The 12,302-nt window shown below is 53.4% G+C and overlaps 1 protein-coding gene and 1 long non-coding RNA gene across 2 annotated transcripts in view; both read right to left on the bottom strand.

Moving 5' to 3' along the window:
* LOC308482261 overlaps window positions 1-6,520 on the bottom strand; it is a 46,754-nt gene extending 40,234 nt beyond the window's left edge. Inside the window, exons 1-2 of the long non-coding RNA XR_013989163.1 lie at window positions 5,222-6,520; window positions 4,833-4,891 (exon numbers count right to left, since the gene is read on the bottom strand). This is a non-coding gene — a long non-coding RNA (uncharacterized lncRNA). The remainder of the gene's footprint in view (window positions 1-4,832; window positions 4,892-5,221) is intronic.
* Window positions 6,521-6,646: 126 nt separating this feature from the next.
* INSM1 (INSM transcriptional repressor 1) lies at window positions 6,647-9,423 on the bottom strand. The gene has a single exon (XM_081015191.1). The coding sequence runs from the start codon at window positions 8,978-8,980 to the stop codon at window positions 7,640-7,642; it is 1,341 nt and encodes a 446-aa protein (XP_080871317.1). The 5' UTR covers window positions 8,981-9,423; the 3' UTR covers window positions 6,647-7,639.
* Window positions 9,424-12,302: the final 2,879 nt, after the last annotated feature.

Raw genomic sequence — 12,302 nt, 5'->3', positions numbered from 1 at the left:
TCAGGTATACAGGACCGATGTTTAGCCACTGATGTTGAAAAGCAGATATTGCTCAGCCCTAATCTGTTTTTTGTATACCTAAAATCCTTTGCTAATTAAGGGCTACCCCAAAAATGACCACATGTGTACTAGAGAGCCAGGTAAATTGCATTCCCACCAGCAAAGATTTGATGTGTTATGATTAATTCTGTATAATCTGTTGGGGCACATGTACCAGTGATGTGCCATCTTTAAAGCATTATCTCAAGTTCTTATTGAGATGGATCTGAAGGTAGTTTATGGGACAACTCAGCCAGATGGGCAGGGTATAAATAATAAAAATATTATTATTATCCCAAATATGTTCCCAGAGCTGTTCCTCTGATTCTTCCCCAAAGTATTTTCCCCATTTTAGTCTTAATGAAGTACAGTGGTGCCCCGCAAGACGAATGCCTCGCAAGACGAAAAACCCGCTAGACGAAAGGGTTTTCCGTTTTTCAATGCGCTTCGCAGGACGAATTTCCCTATGGGCTTGCTTCGCAAGACGAAAATGTCTTGCGAGTCTTGAGATTTTTTTCGCTTTCCCCCCCCCTTTTTCTAAGCCGCTAATAGCCTTTTAGCCGCTAAGCCGCTAAGCCTTTAATAGCCGCTAAACCGCTAAGCCGCTAATAGGGTTGCTTCGCAAGACAAAAAACCGCTAGACGTCGTGGAACGGATTAATTTCGTCTTGCGAGGCACCACTGTAAGAGGAAAAGCAGCCAATTGTGTGAGGATTTATGTTATGCAGTAATATAAAAGCTTCATCCAGAAACTGTTTTTGTTGGGTATTAGGTACGTAAATAGAACACAGTGTCAGCCAGGAGTTATCTAACTGACATTTGAAGAAGCTAAATCTTCCATTAGTGTCACTTAGTATAACTTTTAACTGAAACTCAAGTTTGGGTGAATTCTAGATTGCTGACCCTCTACTTTTGGAAGTACCTTGTAAGGCGTACCAATCTCCACCTCCACTTGGAAGGATTTTGTAGCAATATTGTGTTTCCTTTTTTTAAAAAATGTCTCTTTTTTAAAAAATAAGGTCTGGGTTATCTTGCTTTAAAGCAAACCTTATTCTTTTAATTGTTGTACCCAGGCCATTTACACTCCAAGTTACTGCAGTTAATTGTGGCATTAGAAGATTAATTTAAAATTATGGAGCATATTAGGCCTGGGCGACGTATCAATACATTTATTTTAGATGTAAAATCACAAGAGTGATTTCAGAATTTCCAATCAGGCAATGTATCGCGAATCCCCCGGCCTGCTTGCAGCCAACATCACGCCCTTCAGTCAGGCTGCCTGATGCTCACCCACTCCCTCCCTCCTTCCCTCCTTAGCCCAGTTGCTGGCCTTGAGAGTGGGGCTTGCCTGCCTGCCTGCCTGCCTGCCTGCCTGCCTGCCTGCCAGCCAGCCTTCCAGTGTGTTCGTTTTTCCCCCCGGCTGCGTTAGCATTGGCAGGCTGCCTTCTCCCTCTGTTCCTCCTCACCCCGTGGAATGGTGGCTCCCAGCAGCTGCCACTTGTGCAGCAAGACTATCATTGGGGTGAGCCGCAGCTGGCAGTTCAGGGGAGGCCAGCGGCTCTGTAGTACCATGCCATGCCATTTACCTTCCTGCCGCAGCGGTCCCTTTTTATCTAATTGCACTGGAATGCTTTCGAATTGCTAGGTTGGCAAGAGCTGGGACAGAGCAACGGGAGCTCACTTCGTCGTGGGGATTCGAACCACCAACCTTCTGATCAGCAAGCCCAAGAGGCTCAGTGGTTTAGACCACAGCACCACCCATGCGCTCTGGTTTCTGTCACGGTGTTCCATTGCACCAGAAGCAGTTTAGTCATGACACGGAAAGCTGTCTGTAGACAAACGCCAGCTCCCGCAGCCTGAAAGCAAGATGAGCGCCGCAATCCCATGGTCGCCTTTGACTGGACTTAACCATCCAGGAGTCCTTTGTCTTTTTTTACCTTTACCATGCCATGCAGCACTCTGGGTGCTGCGCTCCACCCAGAGCAGTGCTGTCCGCCCAGCCTCACCAGGAAGAGGCAGAAGCTGCACACGGTTACATTAACTGCCTTCTTCCTTCCCACCTCCTTCCAACATCCAACATCTGATATAGCAAAGTTTAGCTGGCAATATCACCCAGCCCTACAGTATATACCAGGCAATAGATCTATTAAGCATCATCGTAATTCCAGTCTTTTAGTCCTATTCCATCAGCACAAAATGAATTCCATCATGCCTTGCCGTGATGTCACTGCCTCCATAAGTGACCAAATTAACCAATTGAATGGCACCACCAACTAACCAGTCTCCCAAATACAGTATAGAATAAAGCAGTAGAAGACCACTCACCAGGCCAATATGCATGCAGGCAAAAAGCTCCTACTTGGTCCCTTGGGCAACCTGCAAAGTTCCTACACTGAGTCCTAGGAGGGTAAGGTGGTTGCTGGAAACTGAAGAGGTGGGGAGGAAGTGGCATAGCCTTATATAGCCTCAGTCCATATGCCTCTCCATGCTGTGTGTAAATGCACATCAGCAGAGCAGGTCCTTCTCTTCCATCCTGAACACAAATATTCCATGCCAACAGGTAACTTCTTTGATAAGTAAACTTATTAAAGCACTATTCCATGTATATTAACTAAGTGCCTGAAAGGTGAATTCAAAATGCACACAGTCCCCTGCATATATTTAGAAGCATTCAGTTCATCACAACCATGACATGTCATTACAACAGAAGTTAGCAATTCCCCTGTGTCTACCAAGTCTCCTAAGTCAGCTTCCTCCCCCATAGGCAGTGCAATCCTATGCATGCTTATTTGGAAGTAAACTGACCTGTGTTGTTCAATCTATCCCTCAAAGCAATTGTACACAACTGATTTCAATAGAACTTACTCTCAGGTAACTGTGTATATATAGAATTGCAACAAAAAAACTTAATAGTGGCAATTTTAACACTGTTGATCAGAAACTATGAAGCACTACAGTGGTAACTCGGGTTACATACGCTTCAGGTTATATATGCTTCAGGTTACAGACTCGGCTAACCCAGAAATATTACCTCAGGTTAAGAACTTTGCTTCAGGATGAGAACAGAAATCATGCTCCGGCGGCACGGTGGGAGGAGGCCCCATTAGCTAAAGTGGTGCTTCAGGTTAAGAACAGTTTCAGGTTAAGAACAGACCTCCAGAACAAATTAAGTTCTTAACCTGAGATGCCACTGTATAGCACATCACACATTATGCTGCTGAAATTGCACAGCTAAAGCCCCCAAGTGAAGAAAACATCCCCAAGAACTAAACCTCAAAACAAGTGTCACATTCTAAGGTTAATCCCCACAATAAAAAAGTTTTTAAAAGCAATGGATTTCAATTATTTTCTCTGCTGATCTCAGACCTTCCTAATGTGTGTCATTGTCCCAAAAAGTATGTTCAGCTGAGACAGTGTGTCAGAACCTGCTGTGCCCAGGTTCCGTAACTCCCTCCCTAGACTTATCTTGCCCCCCTTTTAGCACTAGGTTGTTGAACACTTTTCTTTTAGGATAAGGCTTCTGGACCATGAGTGGTTGCATTCTCCATGATTTGGTCTTGATTTGCTAGAAGTTCACTTACTTAATTGCAGTTTGTACTTTTAATTTTGCTGCTTTTACTATTTTACTGTTATTTTATAATTGCTTTAATTTATTGTTGTTAGCCACCTTAAGCTTTGTTTACGAAAAGCAGGGGATAAATATTTTAAATCAATAAAAGATTATCCTATTTCCCCCACCATTAAGTTCCACTCTTCTTGTAGGTTCCAGTTTCTGATGTTGCAAAGGAAGAAAGGTTTCCTGTAAATTTTTAAAGTATGCACTAGAAGAAGGAATTCAAGCAGGCACAGTTTCTGCTGCAGAGGTGAGAAAAGCAGACTACTGCGTGTTTACATCTGGTCTTCTTTAAAAGAGAGGGGGTGTCCTAGGTGAAAACTCTTGAAAGCACCCTGAGATATTTCCATCTTTTGGTTAGGGAAAAATTAATATTTTTGCCATTATTGGTTTTAGAGTACTTTGAAGGCACAGTTGCAATGTGTGGCTGAGGTCAGGAACACATATGCCTGCCTATCACTTTAGGCTCAGTGGTTCATTGGCAGCTGAATTTGTGGGCTGACTCTATGGGGAAAACAATGCAGATGACATGAAATTTCTCCCTATGATGCTAAAGGAAAGGGCGTCTCAGAAAAGGTTGAAAGGTTCATTATTTTGCAAACCAGGGAATAACCTTGGGAGAAACTGTTCTAAAATTCATCTTCTCTTCCTTTCGGTGAGCCTAGTCCTCCACTGCAAACGAGCAATGAAGTGGCACTGAGCAGGAAACTGTACAGGTTGAACAAATAATGATCCTCAGCTTTAAAGTGGCAAATGCCAATTGAGCAACTCTCAACCCAATGGGCACAAGATATCACTGCCTAGGCAGCTTCTATTCACTTTGAAGAACAATCTTCTGCTGGATTGGGCCCAACACCTGTGCTCATTTCATGTGCTTACAAAGGCTCACAAAATCACTATTTAAGGAGGACAATCCCATTCCTTCCCTTCCCCCTCCACCCTGCCCCAATTTCAGATCACAGGTGCTCTTGAAGAATAAATCACCTATTACTTGGCATAAATAAATAAGTACAAGAAATGTTACTAGAAAGGGATAGTAGCCAACCTGTTTGTCCTCTCCATGTTAGACTCCAGATGTCCCCCTCTTAAAAAAATTAAATATCTAAGAGCAAGCCTTGGACCCTGGGTCCAAATCCCCCCTGGCTACAAAGGCCCTTCTCCTTTGGGGCCTCCCTGCTCACCACGGCTGTCGGATCCTCCTTTCCCTGCCTGGAGTGCCGAACCAACAATATGGCCAAACCTGAAAGGAATGAGGTTGAGAAGACAGAGCTAATGCGGATTCTCTTCTCTTATGCCCGTTGGCTACGTTTCTCTGCTCCATTCCCAGCCCACCTGTGAAGGAGGAAGAGGGTCCCTCTGTTCTCGCCCCGAAAGGAAGGCTCAGAGGGCAAGGGAGAGCCCGCCCGCCTTGCAGCCAGCCCTGGCTCCTCAGGGCCCCCCGAGAGGCAAGGGGAGGCCGCAGCCTCAGGGAGCAAAATCCACGCTGGTGGTAGCAGATCCCAAGGTAGACTCACAGAATCCTCGCTCCTTAGTACCTCCCTCCCTTGTTCCTGATGTAATCTTTCCTCACCTCTCTTTGCCCGGCAGGGAGGGGGGCGCCATTTTGTGGTTCTCCTCAGGCGACAAAATATATTGGGCCCGCGCTGCTGCTGCTGCTCCCTTGGCCTGGGCCTACTCCGCCTCCCAAGCCTGAGGGAAGAGGCCTCTCGGCTTCCCGCCATTCCGCGCTGCTGAGGCGCCCCTGCGGCCGGGCTCGTAGGCCTGCTGCTCCCCTCGGAGGGCGGCGGTGGCCATTTTGAGGAGGCGGGGGGGGGTTCGATTTTGAAGCCCGTTCTGGTGACCTTTGCCAGGCGCGCCCCTCCTCAACTTCACATATCTGGAGCAGGCCTTCTGAGGAAGCTTGAGCGGGCTGCCCACGAGAAGCGCCGCGAGCGTCTCCCTGGCCCGTGGGGCAGCCAGAAGCGAAAGCACTTGGCCCGCTGGGGTCCGAGGGCTCGGCTGGCCCCCCCGCTCCCCCCATGGCCCGGGGTGGGAGGGGGCGCTGCGCGAGATTGGCGGAGGGGCGGGAGTTCGGCGAAAGGAGCGAAGCCGGGCTGCCGCGGGGAGGAGGTTCGCGGCTTTCCTTCCTCTTGCCCCGCGAAAGAAGCGAGGCGCCGTGGCGAACAAGCACCGCTGGGCATCGCCCCTTTCCTCCCGTCCAGGGCTGACCCCGGAGCTCCGGCGGCGAAGCGCCTGCGGAGAGGGACCTCCCTGCGCTTCTCCCCGCGGAAGGGACCGGGGCGCCCAGCGACACCTCGACGCTGCCCTTCTCCCGAGGGCAAGGGCAAGAGGAAGGAGGCATTGGGCGAACTTTCGCCACTTTGAACACTCGAAAGCATCCTTGGAAAAGCTCGGATGAGCCGCAGCGCAGCGGGGCGTTTCTCCGGAGGACGCTTCCCGCCCCAGCATCGCGAGCTCGAAACTCCGAAGGATGCTTGCAAAACTAATCCAACTCGCAGGCTGCCATTAGCGGTTCTTAATTTCTCCTTTGCCCGAAAACACCCGCACTCTGATCTGAAAGATGCCCCCCCCCCCAGCCCTTGGGGTGGGGGCGCCTCCATTCACTGCCTTAATGCGTGACTCCAAGGTTGAGCCGTGGCAATGAAGAGATGCGTCAGTGCTGAGGCTCTGTGAACCTTGTAACCTACCTACTAAGCTTTTTAAAATCTGGACGCTTTATCAAAAGGTAATCTCTGAACAATAAATAATTACGGAGTCAATTCAGACCCACCAGTTTAAGGATTATTAACTTTGATTGGCTTTTGCTATTTTAAAAACAGACAAACCATGAATCGAAAACCAGGAATTTTTAATAGGAAATAAGGCTGCAATCCTATGCATATGCGGTTAGAAAGAAGCCTCCTTAAACCTCATGGGACTTACTTCCTAGGAAATGTAGATAGGGTTACGGTACAAAATGAATGTAAAATGAAAACAGAAATGAATAAAGTGTATCTGAATTTGAAAATACTTTTATTTGAATAGTAAATAGTTAGACAGTTAAAACAGTTCTATTGAAGCGTTCTATAAATAGCTAACAGTTAAGAAAATAATTGTGTAGAAAAGAGATTGCATCTAAAAGGAAGCTGAGCTATCCGCGAGCCCTCGAAGCAAGAAGAGAAGGGTTACAGTTGTATGTTTATTCTAGGTATAAAAATTAAACCCTTTTCAACAGATCCCTTTAAAAAAGACTTAAAAATGCACAGTGAAATGGCAGGAGGGGGCGAACTGGAGGAGGTGGTGGGGGAGAGGCAAAGCACGTCAGAAATAAACACCATAATTAATAAATAACGAATAAATAACAATTACGCATAAATCAACATATACAGATAAGCGTCAACATAGAGATCTACTTCGAAAAGGAACAAACATAAAAAGATTGGCATGTCATTGTATTAAGGCAGCTTCTACAACATTTTTTGGGAGACAAACAACGATTAAAGTCAAGGCATTTGTGGCTATACTAACCAAAGTTATATCTTTAAGCAGATTGATTTTGTTCACATCGAAAATTTAAAAAAAGAGAAGAAAGCACACAGCGAAAAGGTAAAGCCAGATCCCAGCGGTTCACAAGCCATAATAAAGCTAATCAAGTGGGGGAAAGGTTCAGTTCACAGCCTGTGAAGTGTAAAGGCATCCATCATTTCTCAAGATTGACTTCGGGTGGGGGGGGAGAGAAAAGGGAAATCTTAAGTTGAAGCCAACCCTGAAGCTCTGGCCCCTGGAGCAGCCCCCGCGAGTGCAGTGGGGGCGTAGAGGAGGGAGCTGCTCCGGAGCCAGCGCTCCAGGGGGGCGGCGGAGAGAAGCCCGAAGCACCATCGCAGAGATGCTCCGGGGCAAAAAGGCCGGCGGTTCTACGAGACGGTGCGCGCTGCCCCCGTGGCGGGCGTCGAAGTCCCGCGGTTGCCCCGCCGCAGGCCCTGCGGGGGAAGGCACGGCTGGGCTCCCTCTAGCAGGCCGGGCGCACGGGCACCTGCAGCAAGATGACCTGGCGGTTCTCCGACGGGTGGCACTTGTTGATGTGGCGGGTCAGGCCCGGCGAGCTGTAGAAGGTGGCCGGGCAGTACTTGCAGGGAAAGGCCTGGGCGGCGTGGAGCAGGCGCAGGTGGCGCTCCTGGGCGCTCTTGCCGGCGAAGGGCTCGCCGCACACGGGGCACGGGTGGCACTCCCCGGGCAAGCTCAGCGGGCTGGGGCGGGCGCCCGCCTCCTCGGGCGGGCAGGCGTCCGGGGGCTCCCGCGCCGAGGCCGGCCCGTCCAGCGGCTCGTGGTGCAGGGGCAGGTGCTTGCGCAGGGCGCTCTGGCGGCGGAAGCGCTTGGCACAGCGTGGGCACGCGAACTCCTCGCCGCCGCCGCCGCCGCCGTCGGGCTCTCCTCCGCTGCCGGGGCTCGGCGTGTCCCTCTCGCTGCCGCTGCCGCTGCCGCCTCCTCCCTTGGCGGGTGGCTCGTCGGCCGCAGCCTTGGGCTTGGCGGCGCTGGGAGGCCGCGGCTTGTGCCAGCGGCGGTGCGAGGCCAGGTTGGCCGGGCAGCTGAAGAGCTTGTCGCACTCCGGGCAGCGGTACTCGACGCGCACGATGCGCGAGCACTTGTGCTGCGCCAGGGCCAGCGGGTCGGGGTAGCGCTCCTTGCACAGCTGGCAGATGAACTCGCCCAGCGGCTGCGCGCCGCCCGCGCGCGATCCTCCGCCGGCGCCCGCCTGGTGCTGCTGCTGCTGCGGAGCCGTCGCGGCGGGCTCGGGGGGGCCCTCTTTGATGCGCAGCCCCAGCACCGGCGACGTCGTCACCTCATCCTCGAAGTGCAGCTTGCGCGCCGCCTTGGCCTTCCGGCCCTGAGGCCGCTTGGACGCGCCGGGGCTCGGGCCATGGCTGCGCTGCGGGGCCACCGCCGGAGCCGGGGAAGGCGGCGGGGCGGCGGCGATGGCCGCGACCGCCCAGAGCTTGAGCTCGGCCCCGGGGCCCAGGAGCAGAGGCTCGGGCGCCGGAAAGGACTCGGCCGAGAGCGGCGAGCCCAGGGGCAGGCTGCGCTCCTCGCTGACGGCCCGCGCGGGGCTGCGCAGGGGCTGCGCCGGGGCTGCGGGGCCGTCGGGCGTCCCGAAGTGCGGCGCCGCGGGCGCCAGCAGGAGAGGCGCCTCGGCGGGCTGCGAGGCCGAGAGCGGCGCGGGGATCGGCGGGGGCACCAGGAGCTGCGCCGGGTCGCCTCCCTCGGCGGCCGCCGACGCCGGGCAGCAGCAGCGGGTCCGGTAGGAGATGGGCGTGGGTCTGCGGCTCCTCTTCACCAGGAAACCGCGGGGCATCCTCGGGCGGCTCCGGGAGGTGCCAAGGCGCCTGCCTGCCTCAGCCCGGGAGCGGCGCCGGCGCCCCAAGCCGGGTCTCCTCCCGCTCGTCGCCCGCGCTCCCTCCGCAGAGGGGCGCCTCGCCCGCGCCTCCTTCCCGCCTTCCTGGCTCGCTCGCTCGCCGCCGCCGCCGCCGCCGCCTCCTCCTGGCCGCGCTGCCCCCCCAGTCGCCCAGCCTGGCCGCCCGCTTTTTAAGGGGGGAGGACAGCATTGTTCGCGCCTCCTGCTCCGCCCGGAGCCAATCAGCGCTTCCCGCGGCCTCTCCCTGGGCTTTGAGGCGGCGCGCTGGGCGGGCGGGCGGGCGGGCGCCTGGCGGAGGTGGAGGGCAGCAGATGTACCTGCGGGCTGGGGCGCTTCCCTCTCTCTCTCTCTTTCTTTCTTTCTTTCTTCCCTTTCTGGCGCCCCCTCCCTCCCCTCCCCCCCGGCACACGCCCAGCTCCGCCTCCCGCCACGGTCTGCTGCTCCTCTATGGGCAGGCGCACGTGCCGGGCCTTTGTGTCTCCCGGGCGGGGGGGCTCCGGAGCGAAAGAGCCATCAGCATGACAATGCCGCCCCCCCGGGGGAGCGAGGGCGCCCGAGTCGGGGGGAGAGAATGGAGCGCGGCTCCGGGAGCGAAACAGCAACAAAGGGGAAGAATGGAGCCGAAATATGTCAAGGAGAGTGTTTAAAATGCAGGAGAGGGAGCGGCGAAAATTGAGGGGGGGGCTGATTGTTTCGGGGGCTTCGGACAAGGAAAATCCCGAGGAAAGATGCGCCGAGAGGGGGGGGCGAGGCGAAGGCGCCGAGGCGAAGCAGCCCCGGAGAGGGCCAAGGTGCGCAGGCGCGCGCGCCGTGTTGCGTGGGGCTGCCGGGCTCTTTCTTTGTCCGCGGCAGAAAGCGGGTCAGCGCCGCGCTGGGCCTCCTCCTCCTCCTCCTGCGGCCTCTCTCGGCCCTGCTCCCCCCCCCCGCCTTCATCTTCTCGGCGCCTCGCCCACGGGCAAGGTGCGAGGCCTTGCAGGACCCGGCCCCACGCGCAACAGGGAGTCCCTCGCGCCCGAGGGGGGCAGGCCTGTTTGGCACGCGCCTTTCCGCGCCGGAGGCTGGGATCTGGAACGCGCTTACTGAACACCGTGGGGCTAACTTCTTAGTAACCAGGGCTTTTTTCTGAGGGGGACGCATACCCCTAAACATTTTGTGAATCTTTGTATTTTGGTCCCGATCTGCACTATAAAAATGGTGATTTTCTGGAGTCAAAGTGAGAGTACCCCTAAACATGTTTAAAGGGGGAAAAAACACTGTTAGTAACTATGCATAGGATTACGCTGCAAGGGGTGAATACACATCAGAATTGTAGGGTAGGCAAGCGCAAAAAAGCCTTTATTGAATAAAAGGATGTGATGGGGTTTTTTTCTTTTTTTCTTCCCCGTTCCCACTTCCTCAAGATGTTTATGGTAAAGGATCCTGCAAGGGAGGTCCCGTGCTTAACAGATTTCTTTCCACACCAGGAGCTACGAGGTGACACTTGCTCGCCAGTATTGCAATGCGCACTCAGACGCGCAAAGCGATCCATATTTCCGCCTAAGCAGCATCAGCCTGAAGTGGCCGCAGTGCGCTTTTTTGTTCTTCTTCGATCAGAGGTTTTCCCGCCTGGCACAAGTGAGCTTCCTGCAACAAATTTCATTCTTTTGGCGAAACTCGCGCTCTTCCACAGTACAGGCCTAACCCGGCAAGAAGGTCTCCTCCGCAAACCTCGCTTCAGTGTGCCAGGGGCTTCGTGTCAAAGGAGCTCATGCAGAAGAATCCAACTCCTCCTGCTCCTCCTGGATTATGCCCAGCGCGTTTGGGTTTCGGGCATCAGCTGGTTCAAAACCCAGCTAATTTGGTTTAAGTAGGCTCCTGGTGGACGGGCCGTTCTGACAGTTTCTTTAAAGTTGATGAAGGCGCCCTCGGTGGCTCTGGCAGGGAGCGAGCGAAAGACAGGGAGAGGATGGGGCCGGAGGAGGCTCATACATTTTAATCCAGCCCGTGCACTTTGCTGTTTGACATCTGATGCTAAATCAAGGGGTCTAATCAAGTAGCCAAAAGGGGCGAAAGAAAAGAGTCTGCCTGTCTCCCTGTGCTTCTCCTCTCCCCCCGCCCCTGCCTCCCTGTCACCTTTGTCAAGGAAATTAACCTCTTGCTATTGAAAGGGAACCGCGGCCAATCTGGAAGAGCAAGAGGCACGTGTTGCTGGGGGGCCCACCATGGAGGGGGGAGAAGGGGAGAGGGGAGCTGTGCCCTCCCTCTCCAGACAAGACAACGCCTGCAGGAGCTATCGAGAGGCTTCCTTCCGTTGACGCAGCAGCAAAGCCATAGCTGATCCTGCCTGGGGGGTTGGGGGGTGGAACTGGGGCTCCGCCAATCCTGATCAACAGGCCAAGGAAGCAGCCGGGACCGAGGACTCAACTTTCTCCAGCTTTTTCTCAGCAGCTCCTTAAAACAGAAGAAAGATCGAGGGGGAGTCCTCCTGGCCCTCCTGCCTGCCTGCCGGTGTGTTCGCAGCATCCCGAGCCCAGAGCTGTTTTTCTCCCTGGTGCTGAAGTTAGCAAGAACACCAATGTGCTTTGGTTTGACAGAGCCGCCGACAGGCAAGGAGACGGGGCTTTTTCCCCATCCCACAGAAAACGTAACACTGGTCTATGCCTCCTAGTTTATCCTGTAGCAGTGGTAACAGCAAGATGGGGGGGGGGGGCTTTGAAACCTCTCAGCTGTTAGCGAATTTCAGTCTTTCCGAGCTCCTTTTAATAAAAATCTAACCCGCAGGAACAGAACACACTCCAGCCGGACCTTCTTTTGCACAAACCCAGTTAAGATGACCGGAACAGTTTGTGCACTCCGTTCATTTCCGCGGAGTTTACCCAGAACTTGTTCTCCCTGGATTTGTGCCTATGGTTTTAGTAGCTGATTAAAAGGAATGAAAGATGGGAAAGCGGATCTTTCAGGTCTCCGTTTGTTGCGTCAGCAGGAATCAAAGGTCGCTGAATTCGGAGTCCGCAATAAATTCAGGTGCTGAGGACAGTGAATCGTGATTCTGATGTGAAGTCCATATATATTCTCCCAACATGTTCCCTTCCATGGCCTTCCCCCTGCATATCCTTCCCTCTAATTTGAATATGACGGATCAGCAACCTAATTCGGATTAAGGAGCCCTCTGGAATGCCCACCGCACAACGCTGTTCTTGCCCCACTTATAATTCTATGTCCGTGGCCTCTTCTACCATTTTCAGCTATATTTAAAAATAACATAAAAACACGATCCTTTTAA

Source organism: Podarcis pityusensis (genome assembly GCF_964106645.2).
Source record: "Podarcis pityusensis genome assembly, chromosome: 7".
In the NCBI taxonomy this organism is placed as follows: domain Eukaryota; kingdom Metazoa; phylum Chordata; class Lepidosauria; order Squamata; family Lacertidae; genus Podarcis; species Podarcis pityusensis.
Note: the sequence above shows the minus strand (reverse complement) of the source record. Positions and strands in the feature narration are given on the sequence as shown.

Bases quoted from the DNA above. Each gene is read 5' to 3' on its own strand.
- INSM1 (XM_081015191.1), bottom strand. From the start codon at position 8,980: ATGCCCCGCGGTTTCCTGGTGAAGAGGAGCCGCAGACCCACGCCCATC.